Source organism: Zingiber officinale, chromosome 5A, assembly GCF_018446385.1.
Source record: "Zingiber officinale cultivar Zhangliang chromosome 5A, Zo_v1.1, whole genome shotgun sequence".
In the NCBI taxonomy this organism is placed as follows: Eukaryota; Viridiplantae; Streptophyta; class Magnoliopsida; order Zingiberales; family Zingiberaceae; genus Zingiber; species Zingiber officinale.
This window is the reverse complement of record NC_055994.1, coordinates 143,236,470-143,256,936: the sequence shown is the minus strand read 5'-3', so window position 1 is coordinate 143,256,936 and position 20,467 is coordinate 143,236,470. Positions and strand designations below refer to the sequence as shown.

Genomic DNA, 20,467 nt, shown 5'->3' with positions numbered 1-20,467 from the left:
ACAGAAATCCCGGAAGCTACATGCTAAGCCTTCAGCGAACAGCCTCGACTCAAATGTCTAGGCAGTTTGCAATAATAGCAAACTGACTGTCCCAGAGTACATGCAGAGATGATGTGATCTCAAGACCCGCATCGGGTGCAGTGAGAGTCACCGGTGGACTGTTTCCAATTCTGCTGAGAAGACCGGGAACGTCCTGATGCAGAGCGTCCGGACTTCTGGGGTCGGCTAAATGACCCAGAAGTACCCTGACCCGTCTGAGTGTGACTGCTCTGCTGCTGCCCAGTAGCCTGTGGTTGCTGGGTCTGTCCGGAAGTCCGATCAGTCTACTTCCTCCTTTTGTCTGCATTCACTCTCTGATGAGCAAACTCAATCGTAAGAGCCCTATCCAGTACCTCTGTGTATGATGAACTACCAAAATCGGCAATCTTCACTTGAAGATGCCTGTCCAGTCCCTGGACAAACTGAAGCATACGAGATCTGTCATCGGCAACTAACTCAGGACAGAATCTGGCCAACCGATTAAATTCAGCGTTATACTCCATCACTGAGCGGTTATTCTGTCGAAGACTCAGAAAATCCTGCCGACGAGTCATCTGATATGCTCGGAGGAAATACTGACTCTCGAATGCCTCCCTAAATCTCGCCCAAGTAATATGCTGCTCGCCTATAATCGAGCGCTATGTGTCCCACCAGATCTCTGCCTCATCTCGTACCTCAAGTACGCAGTAGTAGGCACGACTGGAGGGGGTGCCGGGTATACTGAAGGTGATACCACTAATGGTATAGTCGAGGTATGTACCTCTGAAGTCGGAACCGTCGGGATCTTATAATCCGACGTGCCTATAATATCCTGACGAGTCTGTCCCTGACGGACAAGCTCGACCCTAGCAGATCTCTCTGGAGACACTATCTCCAGAGAATCTATCGGCCTCTTACGTGGATGACCACGTCTCAGTATCGAAACACGTGTATGTACCATATCAGTAAACAAAATATTACCCAGATATCACTACAGGTATAAAAACTATAAAATTACCTGTTTTACCTATTTGCCGTCTGGAGATATCCTGTCGCTGCTTAGCCCCAAATAGAACCACGTCAAAATACCTCGGAATTCTGAATCGAAAAATCGACGGAAATCCGCAAAAACCGAACATATCCAGATAAGCACACAAACTCCAGGACACAAATCCGAAATCGGAGCCTAGCTCTGATACCAAATAAATTGGTATCAGATAAACCTCGAAAATCCAAAACGAAGAGCAAGTATCGTGTACCTTGCTCTGATACCAAATAAATTGGTATCAGATAAAAAGAAAATACAGAGCATCGAAACCCATGCTCTGATACCAAAAGAATTGTCACGCCCCAGGTAGTCCCTGTCCGAAGAAATTTCGGCAACATCTCCCCTGTACGGCGGACAATATGAATCTCAGTATACATATATCTATACCTCGGCCACACTCGGCCGGAACAATACACATAAATAGTAAACAATCCATGCAGTTATATTCAACATTTCTACACAGATATAATATGAACAATCCACGCAGTTATATAAAGAAAAGATGATATAGAAATCAACGAAGATATACGTACACATCCTACTCCACTACAACGAAGAAACGAAATCCACGAAGTAATGAAATATTCGCAGCGGAAAACAAAGTAACAAACCCGAATGTTCGATATAAAGTCCACAATACAAACCCACATCACCAGTATACGTATAAAAGCGAATACAGAAAACGATATCTAGAAATCCTCGCGACATGGGGCTAGCGACTGGAATATCTCCCGACGGCCTCAACCTGAAAAAAATAGTAACAACGGGGTGAGTTCAAAAAACTCAGCAGGTAATCCAATAGATATGTACAGCAACATATAATCACCAGTAACATCCTATGGTACAGTACACTAAACCATAGAGCCTACAGTACAGTCTCCTAACAGTACAACCTACGATACAGTCTCCTAACAGTATAACAGATATGCATAGCTGAAATAAACTGTAATAACTAGCAATAAGCATAAAGTACAGTCTATAGCAAGAATAATAAGAAAATGCATAACTGAAATAAACTGTACTCACCTGCGAGGCTTGTGCAACTGACTGTGAACATACACAGATAAAAATAGTCAGAGCAAAAGCATGTATCCTGTATGCATGTCAATCATATGCAATCACCAAAATGCATCAATCATAAAGAATGCAATCCGTGCATATGATGCAATATGACATGGTCACCCCTACTGCCATGCTCAGCCGTCTCACACGCGATGGCGAGACCGAGTGGGTAGGGCTATGACAACCGTGCACTCTGCCGTCACTACCCCTGATGAGTGACCGAGTGGACGGGATGCTGTCAGAGTACACCTATCCTCCTGCCTCAAACATAGTGAGGGAGCGCAATGCTCTCATCTCCCGGTACACAATGACGGGGAGGGATCCCGGCTGCAACCCCGCTGTATCGTGCTACCCATGAGCACCCCGGCGGTGCACCACCGAGCAACCTGCCATACACACCCTGAGTGCAGTGGTCACGCTGTGTGCAGGCCCTCATGTAGCCGGCCGACGAGCTCAACAATAATGGAGTCGTCAATCGCCCAGCATGCAATCATGCAATATGGTGCGTGCGGCTACAGTATGTCATACCTGAACATATCCTCCTCCATATGCATAGGTGCCAAAAAAAGTAAACGCATATATAACAGAAATATAAGCAACATAAATCCAACAACATATAACAAGTACCTACAACAACTAATCCAGTGGAGATAAGCATCATAAATATCCATCTCTATGAACATATATACACATGGCAAAAGATAAAAGCATCCAGTTCTAAAGTAAAGCAACTAATAGAAGAAGCATGTGATAGGTATCAACTAAGCTAAGACCAGGGAAGAAATAAATCTACCATCTACCACTAGTAATTATATATAAACTATACATATCATAAGACAGTATCAAAGATAAGTCAAAGGGTACCCGCCTGCAGATATCGAATAAACTATAACCGGGGAAGTGATAAATCTACGAATCACTAGTAAGTATATATAAACTGCACATATCATAAGACACTATCAAGAGATAAGTCAAAGGGTACCCGCCTCAAATAGAAGGTACTATCACGCCAAATCCAAAGTCGAGACGTCTGTCTCGAATCAGAATCCTGTGTCAAAAAAATATATATATATTTTATTTAGCTAAATCCAAATAATTAGCTAAATAAAATCCCTAAAACTAAATTAGGGCAAAACCCTAATCACATCGATCACAACCTACCTAATTAATCTAACGGTCAATTAAGGTTAGTTACATAATCCCTAATCACCAATTAGATTAGAAATGTAATCTTAGATTAAATCCAATAGTTGACTAGGGTTAATTGTCTTAACCCTAATCATTCCATTAATTTAATCTAAGCAATTAAATCTAATCAAAAATCAACATAACCCTAATTCATCTAGAACAAGATCATTCTACAAATATCCAAATTCGAAACATGATCTACAACATGTTCCAACCAAAATTCAATAGAACAACTCTTATACACCTTACCTCACTTCAGCCGCTGTTGATGCTGAAACAAAGAAATCTGCTAGATGAGGCTACTGCTAAAACTAAGAAGCCACATAACCCTTTTCCAGATCCACAAAACACTCAACCTCACTGGAACCAATCCTCTGTTCGGATCAAGAAAGATCAAGAGATCACAGATCAAATAGAAGATCAATAATGGAAATCAAAGATCACACACCATGATCTACACTAAGATCAATTATCCTATTCCTTACCTCAAATCCAAGGTGATCACCAATAGATCACAATCAAAGGTGTTGCTGCCGGTTAGGGGAAGCTACTGGATACACCTCACAGATCGTCTCTAGAAAACGTCACCCGATCCAATCCGTGAAGCAGGGTATCGAAGATACTTCTGACCCCCAATCAGCCACAATGAAGACGGGATCCAAGATCTAACCTGGGATCGCCGAGAATCAGAGAGGAAGAGAGCAAAATCGAGGAAGAAGATCTAGACCTATATCACGAATTGGATATACACTTACCTCCCAGATTCGGCTAGGGCACAACTTTGTTGTCACGACAACGGATCGAAGCCAACCGAAGAGATCTAGGGCACCGTTGCACAAGGAGAAAGGGCTCGGGTGAAGCTAGCCCCTCTCTCAAACCTCCGAAGGAAAACCCTCGCCGGCGATCGGGTGGATCTCGCTCGATAAGTGGCGTCGGCAGGTAGGCATCAATAAGGATCACCGGACCTGGAGCCCGGAGAGAAAAACACCGGTTGAACTTGAGCTCAATGAGGGTCGATGTCGGCAGAGAAGATCACCGGAGCTGGAGCCTTGCTCCCGTCGCCATCGCTCGTCCGCGAGAGAGAGAAGAGAGAAGGAAGAAGGGGAGATCGGGGAAGGGGAGATCGGGATCGTGAGGGGAGGGGAGGGTGGATCGGCGATTTGGGGAGAGAAAAGAAATAAAGGAATTTATATATTAACACATTTCCTCACTTAAGCGGGTATCCCAAACAGGCTTTATCCGAACCCAAAGTTGATCACCTCAAAACCCTCCGTACGAGCTCCGAAAAATTCCCATAAAATTTCTAAAAATTCCGGAAAAATTCTATAAGGCTATTTCCCAAATAACCTTATTTATTTAAAATTTTCCGAGATCTCACAGATCTAGCCCAACCGGGTTACAAACCGGACGAGAGAGGGATGATTCGCTCTTAAATGGGTCAAGGTTGAACATAATGGAATGCCCGGTAGAGTAACAGGTCGGTTGGACTTACGACACTTAGCTTCATACATGCGTCAATGAGCCCGGTCGGGTAACAGGTTGGCTGGGTTTAAGGCATTTAGCCTCATACATATGTCAATGAATGTCCAGTTGGGTAATAGGTCGGCCGAGCTTAAGACACTTAGCCTCATATATGCGTCAATGAACGCCCGGTTAAGTAAAAGGTTGGTCGGGCTTAAGGTGCTTAGCCTCATAAGGCACTCCATATATGTCCGGCTGGATGAGGCCGGTCGGGATTAAGGCACTTGGCCTCATAAGGCTCTCTATATATGCCCGGTTGGATAAGGTCGGCCGGGATTAAAGGCACGTACTCTCAAAAAGCCTCCTGAATGAACTATTACCACTCAGGTCATCATATTTCTCTCCGAATGAAAACTTCTGGCACACCCAAAACATTCTAGTATTTTTCGGACGGACTACTAACAACATTCAGTACATAACAAAGAATCCCAACCAACAGAACAACATTTAGGGTGCGTTTGGTTGGGGGTTATCCTTGATAACCTTGGTTATCCATCCAGGATTAACAACGAAAACCTTGTTTGGTTTATGTAATCAATGATTCCTGAGTAATGTTCTATGTCCGACATGTCAGCAAAAGGGGCATGCAGTCAGGAATCGAAAACCCTTGGAAAACTGAGGTTTTTCTTGATTCCGGGGTTAACGAATTGTTTTACCCAAAATACCCTCAGATAAGAGAAAATGTGACAAAAAAGAAAAACATAAAGAAAAAAATACAAAATATAAAAAATAAAATAAAATAATATAAAAAAATAAAAAGACGTAAAAAACAAAAAATATAAAAAATGTAATAAATAATAAATAATAAAAAATTATTAAAAAAATGTAAAAAAATATTAAAAATAAAAATAGAAAAAACGTAAAAAATAAAATAATAAAAAATAGAAATAAATGTAAAAGAATTAAAAAAACTAAAAAATAATAAAAATGTTTAAAATTTGAAAAAAAATTAAAAAAAAAAAGGAAAAACATAAAATAATAAAAATAGAAAAAAATGTAAAAAAAATGGAAAAATAAAAAATAGAAAAAACATAAAAAATAGGAAAAAAACGTAAAAACAATAAAAAAGTAAAAAAACTAAAAAATAAAAAAAAATGAAAAAAATAAAAAATAGAACAAAACATAAAAAAATAAAAACATAAAAAATGTAAAAAAATAAAAAATAGAAAAAACTTAAAAAAAATAAAAAACGTAAAAGAATAAAAATTAAAAATTAAAAACATAAAAATTAAAAAAAAGTAAAAAAATTAAAAAATTAAAAAATTAAAAAAATTAAAAAATTAAAAATCATAAAAATTAAAAAATATAAAAATAAAAAAATGTAAAAAAACAAAAGAAAAATTAAAAATAAAAAAACATAAAAAATGAAAAAAAATAAATAAAAATGAAAATGAAAAAAATAAAAAAATCGAAAAAAAAATAAAATAATAAAATCATATATAAATAAAGAAAAACGTGAAACAAGTAAATAATAATAATAATAATAATATGTATGGTGTGTTTTGTAACTTAGGGTAATATAGTAAAATATTAAACTAGCTTATTCATTAAAACTTTTAAACTAATAAATTTTTGTTACATTATCTAGGTTGAACCAAATAACATTTTGTTATATTTTATTCTCCGTAACCTTGGTTATATGATTACTTGGTAATAACGCACCCTTAGTACATAACAAAGAATCCCAGCCAAGGTCGTCTCAAGATTCCTCGAGACCCTAGGCAAAACATAATAATAATAATAATAATAATAATAATAATAATAATAATAATAATCCCTTTAATATATTTTTAAAATTTTTGCTTAAGTTTTTTTCATTTGAATTTGGAATTTTTTTCCCCGAGGTCTCATGGGCGGATAGGGTAAATAATTAGTCGTCACTGTCTACGGGAGAACGCTCTACCATGGAGGTCCCGTGGACAGACAGGGTATATACCAATGGTCACTAACGACCCTCTCACCTACGCATGGGAAACAGGATATACTAACGGTCGTCGACGACTCTCTCAACTACGAATGGGAGATAATGGTCGACATGATATATCAATGATTGCTAACGACCCTCTCAACCACGAATGGGAGATAATGGTCGACAAGATATAACAACCAAGGGGTCTAGTAAGATTCTCGGATTCCTACACTATGGTATAATTCTACTAATGTATAGGCATGAGTCTATATAACAATAAGGGTCTACTAGGGTACTTGGTATCCCATATTACGATATCATCCTACTAATATATAGTCAAACAATAAACAATCAGGTCCCCAAGTTACTTGTCATCTAGTACTAATATCTCGACTAATTCCATTGAATCATTGTAGATATAATAAACAATGGGATCAATATCAAGTAATCTTAGTGTTGATCCAAAAGAGAAAGTTTAGTGGAATACACTACCTTTCTCCTAGGGAGTGATTGCCATCACATATAGGTCAGTATAATCTCACTAACATATACACCCTCATACTAGTATACAACTATGCCACCAATAGTGTTAGTGACCTATAGGCACGAGCCTAAGTATCTAACCATACTATAACCTAAATTCACGAACATAAGTTATAGGCTTAATCAACAACGAGGGTCTATTAGGATACTCAATATCCTACACCCTGGTATGAATAAAATAAATAAAGGTTTAGCAGGATGCTCAATTTCTATACTACTATATGATCATCCTAATTACAATAAACACCGAGTCAAATCATCTGCTAAAGGATCTAGCAGAATATTCAATGTCCTACACTATAATATGGTAGTATCATGCATACCTAGAAACACAATCATAATATCAAACCTAACTGGATAACTATCAACAATAGGTCATATATAGGGATAGATAATACGATATCAAACTTAGGAACGATATAGTATAGATCTAAGGTAAGCAAGTAACTGTAACCTCAGCAAACATGACAGTAAATAAACATGCAATATAATCTAAGCTATCAAAAGATAAGCAAGATCTACCCACATCAAATGTAGAATGCCCATTGATGTCCTCAAATCAAAGAGCACGTCTTCCGCTCGAACCTACATATAAGGTGTATCACGAACTAATCCATTAATCAATCCATTTATTAATCAGATAATTAATCAATTTGTTAATTAATTAATCAACCTATTAATTAATTAATTTATCAATTTATTAACTTATTAAATTTTATCACAATCAATTATCTTTCTACTTAAATCAAATAATTAATTAACGTATTATTAATTAATCATCTACTAACTAATCAATCAACACATGCCACTTTAATCTCCCATTAATTAAACCATAACCCTAATTTAGTTAACTTACTTACCGTGGATCTGAGGGTCGGCGATGGCATCGGTGGTCAAGTTGTCTCCAGTGGCGATGGCGCAAAAAGGGATGATGGAGGGTCGTTGTCCGGTGAATCAACAGCAGCAGCAAGGCGAAGCTTCCGCCAAAGATGGGGCTGCTCGTGGTGGCTTCTTGGAGTAGGCAACGAATGACGACAGTCGGTGGAACCCCAACAAAAGCACCAGTGATGGCAATGGATCTGCTCGCGCAGCGGCGACGTAGAAGCGAGCATGACCATCCTTCTGTGCCTATGCGAGCGCGATAGGCAGAGAGGGCAGTGGTTGCACGCGCCAACTGCATTCGCTAACTGTTGATGCGGCAACATCGATGTTGGGTAATGTCGTCATCGTGTGGAAGGGAGAGGGAGGTGCCTGGCCTTCGGGATGGCTGCAGGCCTCCGAGATGGTCAGCCGTGGGGAGGCGACGATGGTGTGCTGACGGGTGGCTTGCCTTCAGTCGGCCCAGGATTGATCTCTCGAGGAACAAACGGTAGGATGTAATCTTAGGATCGTATTTTATTTTTATTTTTGGGGTTTTTAATATGAAAATGGGGGGTTGATGCTTGAATCTAAATCTAACAAAAGTAAAGCAAGGCGAATAAGAAATAAATATAATGCAAGAGTGAAATCTAACTATGTGCCAATGAACAAATCATTACGTATTGTCACACTACGTTGTGATAAATCCATCAACACACATCAAACTAAGAATGAAAGAACAAGACTCAAATTAAACCTAATCTAAAGCATTTAATTAAATCAAGTATGAAACAACAAGAAGCAATTAAATCTGATCTAAACAGGAATTAAACCCTAGCTTAAAACTTAAACACTAAACAATTAACCAAATATCAAATAAACACAAATTAAGTTTCAACTATGAAATGAAATGCTAGATTACTTGCTAAACCATAACAAACATAAAGGAATATGTTCTAAGCTGTAAAAACAATAACAAAATGAAATAAACCCTAACCGATCTAACTCACAACCAATCTACCAAGCTACACACTCTTGCCGTCACACAAGAGTGCCAGAGTCGAGACCACCCAACTTTGGACCTCAGTGGAGAATCTCAGTGGCGTATCAGCTCCAAGTATGCTCAGCAACGCCGACGGACCACCCCCGACGAGCTAGAACAACCTGGAACCCCATGAATGGTCGGAAATCTAGATTTCTGCTACCCGGAGCTCTCTGGATCTGGGATGATGTTGCGGACTACGGATGAGCATCGGATGAAGCTCAATAACGCTGGCGGACCACCTCCAAGCGCCACTGATGGGAATCGGAGTCGCCGATTGGAAGACCACCTCCAAATCTGGCGAAAACAGAGGAACACCGGGAGCAGATTTCCACCGGAGAGAACACCCAACGACGGTTCTAGATGATCGGGATGATGCTGCCAAGAAGCTCTCCACCGAGGTTGAAGCTTTAGAGGTTGATTGGAGAAGGAATCAGGGTCGAAATCCAGAAGAAGACACGCGTCGGGACGAAGAGCAGCGCTGTGGAGGATCGACGAAGCCTGGAAGCTACTGTAGCTTCTGTTTTGATTCTGTTCCAGATCTGAACGGACGGCTGTGATTGATTTGGCTCTTGATCAACGGTGAAAAGTCATCCAAAATCTGATCCGGAGCTATTGATCTTCATCTAGGGTCTGGATCTACTCTCCCTTAGGTCGGATCGACCAGATCTTCACTGGATGGTTTAGATCTGCCCAATCTTCGATGAACGGTCCAGATTAATTCGGCTTAATCAATGGCTATATGAACTCCGATCTGTTTCAAAACCTCTGGATCTTCATCTATGGATGAGATCTCCTCCTCATTAGGTTGGATGGGTCAGATCTTCAATGGATGGTTCAGATCTCTCCTATTCTTGATGAACGACCCATAATGCTCCAAAGCTTGATCGTGTCGTTTAAACTCCGATTCGAGCCCAATTTCGGTTCAAATAGATCCACATCCATGCCTACAAAATAAGAATCAAATGTTAGCACCAAATAACATAAAAATAAGATAATTTGTAATTAAGTCCAAAAATACACACAATACACAAAATGTGATGTAACCATGATTTAAACCTATGAAATCAACATCAAACCGCATATATGAATCAAAATAATACAGTAAAATCATGGTTACCAAATCCCCCACACTTAGACTTGAACGTCCCGTGAAAGTAAAGAAAACTAAATATCATCTCCACAAAAAATTCCCTAGCAATACTTAGAAAATAGTAAAAAGAATTTAACTAAGACCATCTAAAGATCACAAACAATCATGAATACAATCCAAACAATAATCAGTAGGTATGGTAGTTTTAATCCAATTGAAAAATCAAACAAGTTGCAATCTCACAAGGAATTGACCTATTCTATCTCTCACACTCAAAATTGCATCTAAGCGAAGGTCACTCAATGCAACTCACGACATTTCACTACCATAAGCTTGCTTATTTTCTAATTCTCCACCACTATAAACATAGCATACATGAATCAAAAGGATTTTTATCAACAAAAATTGAAATGGAATAAAAAAGAAGAATAAAAGTGAATGAAATAGGCAAAAGAAAAGTATGTAATGAAGAAAATGAGGAGATGAGAGTATTGGAGGAATATACTTGACGAGTTGACCATTTTGATGTGAAAAAAGATGAATACCATTTGTTTTTATCAATTCAAAATACCAAGCTAATCTCCCCTTCAATTTGATGGCAATCCAAAATTCTTGATACTCTTCCTCCACACTTGATACACTATTACTTGCCATATTTCTTTTTCTTTCACTATTTTTTTTTTCTGTTTCTGTTTTTCCACTTCAACTCCAGCACTTTGAAACTCAAAAATAATCTCAAATCATGAATAATACTTCCCTCCCCCACACTTAAAATATTGTCCGTCTCGGACAATATAAAACATCTTTCTTTCCAATAAACTTGATACTCTTCAAGACACCTTTCTGGTATTCATTCTGCAGATATATTTCCAACTTTTCTCTGTTCCTGTGGTGCTTTGCAGTCAAGTTTCACGCCATTACAGTAGAAAAATTCAAAATTGTAGACGTTAAGTAGCATAGAATGACTAAAACTCAGATTCAACAAAACTAGATATTAAAATCTGTAGCTCAGTTTCAGAACCAGGAAAATACAAACTTCTTCCAGCAGCATTCAAATCCAGAAATCAGAAACTATAAATGTTGACTCGAGCTTAAGCTTGAGAAATTCCAAGTAGAAGAAGTTCAGCTAGTCACTAATCAAATACTGCACAACTTTTAGCATATAACAAGATCCTTAGTTCCAGATTTTAGTTCTGCAGATTGTACACAATTCCAACAATTTCACAATTTGTTAACCTTCAATAACTCTTCACATCTTTTATCAGCTATTTGTCTCCTGCAGTAACCTAGCATTGAAACTGTATGGGTTTTCTAAGCTTTCCATTCCTGCACAGTAGAAAACTTCATTTCAGCTGAATTTTGCACAAGCTTCTAAACTGAACTAATCATTTATAAAGTTGTCAACATGTGTATCATAGTTGAATCTGTAGATCTCTGAATATCTGAATCCATAATGCAATTATTTCCAGCAACAAAATCTGCCACCAACTGCAACGTATACATTTTTAAACTATAATCCATTGGATCTCCCTTTCTTCATTCTGCATTGCTCCTCTTCCTCTGTTCTTGTTTTACTGAGGTTTTCTTCAGTTACAATTTCTCACAATTGGGTGCTATCATCACATTCATTCAAACCCTTGTTTTCAGTTTTCTAGACTAGTTCCAGAAATCAGCTTCTGGAAATTTTTCAGGTCTTCACCACAAGGAATTCCGGAAGAAAAGAATACCAAATGACACTGAAATGTCTAATGCTCTAGCCACTAAAAATTCTAGCATCTAACTTATGAATCTTAAAAATAGTTGTAGCTTCCAGATTTTAAGCAATTACAGATTTTGTAATGATTTCACTATCTATAGCATTTGTAACTATTCAGCTTCTCTATTACTTCTTCTCTAAAATTCCAGAGCCCATTGCTGATTCAATGCAAGCTTCCAATTTCAGAGCTTCAGTTTCCTAGCATTGGAAAGTTTTCCTCTCCAGCAACTAACATGTCAATCTTGCTCATTTCCTGCACTGCAGTGCAGCTTGAAAATTTCTAGGTTCTGCATCCTTCTCTAATCTCCTAGCAATTTCTGAATTCAAAGACAATTTAGGTGCTGAGCTTTGGATTAATATAGAAGTCAATGAACTCCTCAATATAGCTTTTAACATCAACAATTTCAAAATCTCTGAATTCCAAATTTCTGAACATTTAGTAATTTCAGAAATCAGAAAGGTTAATGATCATTGTCACTGCTGCCCTTTTCATTCTGTAGGTTTTATTTCTTTTCTTCCTCTCTTCAGTTACTACAGATTTAAACTTTTGTTTCCTGTTTAAAACAACCATCTTCCTTAATCAAACTCAAATTCTTAGACATTTTAGGTTTAACTTCAGAAATTCACTCCTAATACTTCCATTATTTAGAGAGCCTTCTCTGATAGTACTTCTGTTTGTGTTTCAACAGCTCAACAATAAGGTTCCAGCTCTGAGTAGCTTCTAAACTTACTGCACATCTCATGTCCAAAATCAGCAACTTCAAAAAAAATTACTGCACAGATGTTAGTTACTGCAAATTTCAGCAATTCAGTTCTTCATTAGTATTGCATCAGTAGCATTCCAAATACTGCACTAAGCTTGATTTACCAGAATCTTCCAAAAAGAAGCAAAACAATCAGCATTAAATAGATAGAAGCATCATCTACAAGACTTGCTGGTTAGAACCAGCATCAAGTTTTGGCACTATAATTTTACTAGCTGAATTCGGAATTATTGCTAGTTAGCATCTTGGCTTGCTTGTGATTCCTGCCCACGTGCCAAATCTGAATATGATCTCTGAGTTGCAGAAATAAACAAATTTTACACTTAATTTTCAGAATTGATCTCTGCTGTAAATAAATTGCAGTTCTGCAGAAATCCTTACTCATTTCAAACTACTGCATTAAGCAATTTCAATATTTGATAATGCCGATCACCTATCCTATCCAATCAACACTCAAAATACTTGACATTCATACTTCAAATTTATCAAAAATCAGCAGGTATATAATTAGACAAATTTCTCAAACTGAAAACTTCTCCTTTCATTGACTTCCTTATGAAATTGCTGAATTCTGGTTTTCCAGATTCAGAAATTTAGTCGATTCAAGTTTATCAATGAATAGATAAAAAATTAACTGGTGTTTCTTCATGTGCAGAAAACTGCACAAAGAATTGGGCACTCCACAGATTAGAATTGGCACAATGCTGATTTCTGATTCCATTTCCAGCACCTGCATTTAACTTCTGCAATGAAGATTTCTGAATTTCTTAACTGCAGATTCTCTTCGAACTTCCCACTTGAATCATTGATTCCTTGATTTGGTTCATCAAGTGTTCTGAAAGTCTTTCATTCCTTATCAACACATTAAAACCCTGATAACTTGTAACTTCTACACAGTGGTAGTCTGAATCTGTTCACAGTTTGCTGATTCCGATTCTGTTCCATACATTTCAACCAAATTTCCCTAGCTAGTAAACCTTGGAAGTTAGCACATTAAACAATGAATAAGAATAGCTTAAATTCCATTCATTTCAGATCTAAATAGCAAGAAACTTGGCACAAATCAACAAATTACCTATGACACTAAGCTGATCTGCATTGGATTCAGAATTCAGTTTCTTTTGTAGATGTTCACTTCTTTTCTCTTAACCTCTTCTTCTACAATTGACCTACTTCAATACTTAACTTCTTCTCTTGCAATTACACAAAATTTCAGCTCCAATTTTAACTTTCTCATGCTGCAATACAGTCCAAAAACCATAGCTGCAGATTTGGTTCGTTTCCAATTTTGTTTTCCTGTTAAGTATCAAACTTGTAAACCCTGGAGAAGAAAGTTATCCATTTATCATCACTCAAATAATAGCTATTTTTCAAAATTTTCCAGGAACCAGTAGCCCTTGAACTCCATTTTGCCAAGCCAACTACTGGTTTCATTTTTCCTTCAATGCTGGACTTTGTATCAATTTGCCCCTGTTTAGCCTCAAGAATTTTCAATATTTCTTCCTCTTGTCTCTTAAGACCTTTTACAATGTATAACTGAGAGCTTTCCAGTTTCTAACAACTCTAGCTCATTGCAATTATCTTCCAAAATTGGCACAAATAGGCCCAATTCATTCTGCAAAATCTGCATTCTTGAATTTCTGCACTTTGCACAGATATGTATCCATTTTTTTGTTTCTATTTGTGCTCCAAAATAGCTCACTGATGTCTACTATACTTCCATGACCTTACATAAGAATGGAGAGTCAAATTTCAGCTAACTCATGGCTATGATCTCCTTGTCAGCAATAGCAACTCAATCTTCATCAATTTCTGCCTTAAATGGTTCAAGCCATAAAAGAATTTTAGAACTATCAGTAAAAATAAGTAATCACTAGTTCTACTCCAACCCTTCAATTATCAGAGAACTACACCAAGAATTCCATAGATGAAGTATCAAACTGAATTCTGCAATAGCCAGAAAATCCTACTCCAAGCTATTCAGCAATTTCTGAAAACTCAGATTCAACTTTTTTTTTTCTTTGTGGACAACTTGAATGAAGAGGAATGTTACTCGTCAATGAGATAATAAAGGCTTTTCTCAAGTCTTTACCAATATAGGAGCCCCCTATAGCTTGCAAACATCATCTCTATTTGACACACAAGAAATCAGAATATGCATTTTTGAAATTACATTCTAATTTCTGATCTTAAGTTTCAGAATTCACAATTTAAGGAAATGCATGCTCCAGCGGTAACATCATTCAGATTCTCAGCTTAAACAATTCCAGAAGTTAAGTTCAAAGAAAAACTGTTAGTTTTGACCAGCACTATACAACAAAAACTTGGCACTCTAGAGACTCCAATTGATACATTCATTCATAGCTTGAAACTTACATACCATTTGTCAGTGAGGAGTAAAGGTCTTTATTTGCATAATCTACGGACCAGAGAGTTGCAAGAAAAGCTTGGCACATAATTGATACTCTCAATTCAGAATCTTTTCTGAAGTTTCCAACTTGTAGCAACTACACTCACTTTCAATTCACATTTTGTATTTCAATTTTGTTATTTACTTCTTATTCAAACCTCATAAACTTAAGTATCATCTGCAGGTATCTGATTTAATGAATTAGTTCCTGATCAACTTCAGCTTTACAACTCAACTGAACTCACAGTTTCCAGCATTGAAATGCAGCTACTAAATCCCGAATTCAGCTTCAATCAGCACAGCTCCAAAAACTTCAGGACTTGCAACAGGTTATTCAGATAAAGAAATCACCATTTCTTGCTTTTCTTCACACACAACTCCTGATTTAATTTGAAAGTTGGACATAAAAAGTTGATATAACTTGATACATCTTTAAGGTTGAATCTTGTTTTTCAGCTGCTGCCCTTACTGCATTATTACAGATAACTCCCAACCTTAGCTTCTAAAATTTATTTCTTTGTTTGTATTTAACTCCTGCTTCTTTGTGATTTAAAACTCCACAAATCTGCAGTTTTCTTGCTTAATTTCATCAATTCACAGCTCTGCAAACAAGATTTCAGCATTCAAAAACTTCCTAAGATGTTGAGTGTATCACCATAGTATCCATTCTGGAATTCCAAACTGTTTTGACAGAATTCCCCAGCAGCTATATATGAAACTCTCTACAAGTCATCATGAAATTGTCTACTTCTATCATTAATTCAGTATCATTTTGTTGCTTCTTTTGTCCATCTTATGATCTTCTTACAGGAAAAGTTTTCTGATTGTAATTCAACATCTTTAAGTCCCAACAACACAAATTAAGTAGCACTCAGCAGCAGATGACTTTCAGAATTCAGATTCTGATAAATGACACTCCTCTCCGATTTGCTTGAGAAGAAGCAAACAAAATTCAAACACAACACAGCTCTAAACCCAGCTCCTGCTCATTTCTGCAACTATTAACTCGACTTAAGCACACCATAACGGAATTTTGGTAACTTTAAGATCTTCAATTCTACATTTCCAAGTTCTATTTTTTTTTTAAATTTTCAGATCTCATGCCATTCAGATTTAAAGAACTGAAATCAGAACTGATTTTGGCACAAACAATCCACAAAATGGCATACTCGCAACCTTGATTCAACCCTTGTATCTGATCTTCAAGTGCAGAATTTTCAGTTTCATTCTCATCTCTGCAGGATTTAGCATATCAACATCTTCTTCCCACAAATGTCTCCAAAAGCTTTAAACGTATCAACATAGTATCAAGTCTCTAAATCTAAAACAATTGTAGCTTGCTCTTGACATGATAAGATTCAAGAAATGGACACATTTAGCATAGAACATTAGAGTCATTCATTCACAACTGAATTTTCAGAATTTTGCACCATAAACACCTCCTAAAATCAGCCCTTGCTCAAACATTTTCCAAACCTTGATCCATTTCTAGATTGTACAAAATTCATGCACCTCCCCCATGCTTAATACTTTGTCCATCTAATCAATTCAACTCATCAAGAATTCAACCAAAACTCCCAATGAAATGAATGACAAGCAAGGATTATCAAGAATTAAAATGCTAGATAAGAATGTTATAAACAAAATTATAAGGAAAGGAATTGGAAAGTATGAAGGGGAACAAAATTGACAAAATCCTCAATTTTCATGCACACAAATGCTATTGTGACTTTGAAAAGAAACTAAGCAAATTCTAGAGTTTCAATTACTATGAGTGCATGTCACACAAAAGAAAATAATGATTAGGCTTAAAGTGGTCCTCTCTAAGTAATTTCTTTATGCAATCAAGCTCAATTAATCAAAAAGGAATCCACCACCATTTTAACCAATATCATGTAAGTAAAACATCCACTCATGTCACATGACCTAAAATTGATGGTCCAATTTAAGAAACTTTTACCATCTTAGAAATATTACTTAGAAAATTCCCACAGAGATTTTTATTCCAAAAAGACACGCTATGTACTAAACAAAATGCAAAGTATGAAAGCAAATGTGAAAATACAATGCAAAATGTAAAAACAAAGTGCAAATGCAAAGTATGAAACCAAATAAACGTATAACAAATTTATTAACAAAGCATGAATTAAAATGCAAAAGAAAGCTAAATTAGAGTCAACTCCCCTTTCATTCCCGGTGGTTGAAGAAGATCTAACAAAAGAAGTCACCCCGGAAGTAGAGTAATCATGGTTCTACTCAAATTCTTCTTATTAATCCTTTTTCCCTTGAAAATTCTTTCTGGAGGTCTAAGTCGGTTCAATGTAAGCACCCACTTCGGAAGCTTATGTTCTCCTATAACATCAATAAAAGAAAACACCTCCCACACACATGTGGGATAAGAAAATAGGAGAATATTAGTGTGGGTAGAAAATATATCAAGAAATGATTCACACCTAATAAAATCAATAAATGGTACCTCTATGAAATTTTTTGATGTATCACAAACAATACTTACCTTATCGTGTTGAAAGGTACCTGGAGTGGTGATTGTTACCTCTTCCTCATCAAATAAATGTTCAAGCTCTGTTTCTGGTGTATGTACATCTTCATGTAGTGATCCTTGGGTGCTTGACTCCATAGCACAAGTCCCTACACTTTCATCTTCAAATTCAGGTGATCCTTGGGGTATTGCTTCCAGTAAGCAATCCCCTACACTTATATCTTCATCTTCAGCAACAATACCTGCATCATTCTCAACACTAAAGAAACAACATTAGTAGAATCAGAAATCTGAACAACTACATCATCATCACAAATAATACTAGAAAATTCTTGTAAATAAATAGGAGTAGGATCAGACCTGACAGAATCACTACTTTCCATCTCTCCACTGGAATTTTGTGCTTGCAACTGATTGATGTAACTGACTTTGAATATTCTGTATCCTTGAAAATTATTGTTCTTGATGCTCTCTTATTTGTTGCATGACTTCATTGCATTTCCAAACTGACTCTGTAAATTTTTCTTGTACTTCCTCATACCTATTCCGCTGCTCCATAGGTAGGTAGTACTGTCTCTTCCTCCAATCTCCAAAATACTGATATGGATCCATGGTAGAAAGAATTTCCTGTTCTTACACTGACAATTAGCAAATAAAATTAGAAGACTCAGGAACAAATAAAATCAACACATGGATATATAAACATACAAACAATCAAACCAACGAAATTTCTAGGTTTTCCAAAATAAAAACAATCCTAAAATTACCAAACATTGCATATTTCATCCCTGGCAACGGCGCCAAAATTTGATTTAGGGCCCAATTTTGTCGCGAATTGGGCATCAAACAATGAAGTACCAAACCCCTCATACGCTAATGTAGCATAGGAATAACTCGGATCGTCCGCCAACAAAAGCAACGATAGGATGGTAAACTTAGGATCGTATGTTATTTCAATTTTTGGGGTTTTTAATATGGAATTGGGGTTTTGGGTTTTTGATTCTAAATTTAACAAATTAAAAGCAGAACAAGTATAGAAAACTAATCTAGTGCTGGAATGAAATCTAACTATGTGTGAATAATTAATCCACAACGCATTGTCACTCTACGTTATGGATTAACTATCAACACAACTAAACTAAGAATCGAAATAGCGAAGCATCAAATGAAATCTAATCTAAATAATGGAAGACAATGCAAGTAATAAAGCTATGTCTATCCTAACTAACCATTGAAGATTTTCCTACATCGCATTGTCATGCTACGATACAAGAATATCTATCAATGGGAATAACATGAAATATACCAAAGAACTCAAACATGCATAAAGAAAGCAACAATCAAACAAAGACAATTAACTAAACAAACTTAACAACAATAAACAAAACCTAATTATGCATAAAAGCTAAACTTGTACCACATTATCACCCTATGATACAAGATTAACAATCATACATAAATGTAACTAAACAGAATATGAAACTAAATAAAGTGCAATCTATCAATCTAAGAAGCAATAAAAAACATTACAACCTAATGAAATAAGAAAGTAAACTACATTAACTTTAAACAATTAACATGAAGATAAACTAACAACTAAGCAACATTAATTAAAACATTAACTACAATATCCAAAATGCATAAAAACAAAAACTAAACAAGTCAAATACGGAAACAAACTAAGTTAATCAACCACACCCATTCCTCCGTGATCATACACCAATTGACTACCTCCGTCGTCACACAGAGGCCCAAATCTGGAACGCCATCACTGGTGAACAGCAAACTCAACGACTGTTCTATGATCGGATGTAAATTGATACACAACTGAGATGCTAGAGTTTGCTTCTCCCGGAATTGGACACACTGAGATGCTAGAGTTCTGCCCACCTTCGGAACACCGTCCGCGGGAAGTCCACAGCAGCATCAGCCTTGGGATTCAGATGGGAAGCTCGCCGGAGAAGAAGTAGAACAACACGGACAACTCAGCTTCTGCCGGAATTTGATACACTGAATTGCTGGAACTCCTGCCTTCGGAACGCCGTCCACAGGAAGCCACAACACTAATCAGTGATGGAAGAAGAAATTCGCCGGAGAAGAAGAAGGATCGGCCGGCTGTCCCTATTGGAATCTTCTGCTTTCGGAACGCCGTCCACAGGAAGATCCGCTGAGACAGGGATGAAGAAGGACTACCTTGCCGGAGGAGAACACTCCGCCGTCAAGAGAACCCTAGACCCAAAGCCGCTGTCCGCTCAAAGAAGTCGCCGAGGTTGCTGCCGTCGCCGCTTGGAGCAGATTGGAGAAGAGGAGGTTGGGTGTGGAGGACCGGCCGGCCGGCCGGCGGCAAAGGAAGAGAAGAGTAGCCGCCGGCCGGTGGTGAGGAGAAGAAAGGAGAAGGAGGCGCGGTGCCCTAGCTCCGCGCGAGAAAAGGATCGCGAGAGAAGAGGAGAGTTCGGCACTGTGCTGTGCGGGTGAGAAAGAGGGTTTCTTAACGGGTTTGGAACTTGGATTTCGGGTTGAAATGTTTGAGTGAGATCCGGATCCGGATCCAATAAAAATTGAAATTGGGCTTTGACATTGGGCTTCAAGTTTGGGCTTTAAAAGTGGATTTTGAATTAGATTTGAATTGGAAGCTTTACTTATTTGGATCTCCTTGATGCTTTGATCATGAATCTTGATCAACGGTCCAGATTACTTTCCTACAAAACAAGATGTATATTTTAGATAAAATATCAGAAAAATATAGAAAAAATTA

General features: G+C 37.2%; 1 protein-coding gene across 1 annotated transcript; it reads right to left on the bottom strand.

Moving 5' to 3' along the window:
• Positions 1 to 17,083: 17,083 nt before the first annotated feature.
• On the bottom strand, positions 17,084 to 20,166 carry LOC121982188. The gene is made up of 3 exons (XM_042535136.1): positions 18,073 to 20,166; positions 17,728 to 17,971; positions 17,084 to 17,564 (listed from the first exon to the last, which is right to left on the bottom strand). The coding sequence occupies exons 1-3, from the start codon at positions 18,093 to 18,095 to the stop codon at positions 17,529 to 17,531; spliced, it is 303 nt and encodes a 100-aa protein (XP_042391070.1). The 5' UTR covers positions 18,096 to 20,166; the 3' UTR covers positions 17,084 to 17,528.
• Between the last annotated feature and the right edge of the window lie 301 nt (positions 20,167 to 20,467).

Excerpts from the sequence above, each read along its gene's own strand:
- LOC121982188 (XM_042535136.1), bottom strand. The coding sequence starts at position 18,095 with ATGGAAAGTAGTGATTCTGTCAG. Across the intron at positions 17,972-18,072 it reads GAAAGTAGTGATTCTGTCAG|TGTTGAGAATGATGCAGGTA; the intron begins GTCTGATCCTAC and ends TTGTTTCTTTAG. Across the intron at positions 17,565-17,727 it reads GTACCTTTCAACACGATAAG|GAGAACATAAGCTTCCGAAG; the intron begins GTAAGTATTGTT and ends TTGATGTTATAG.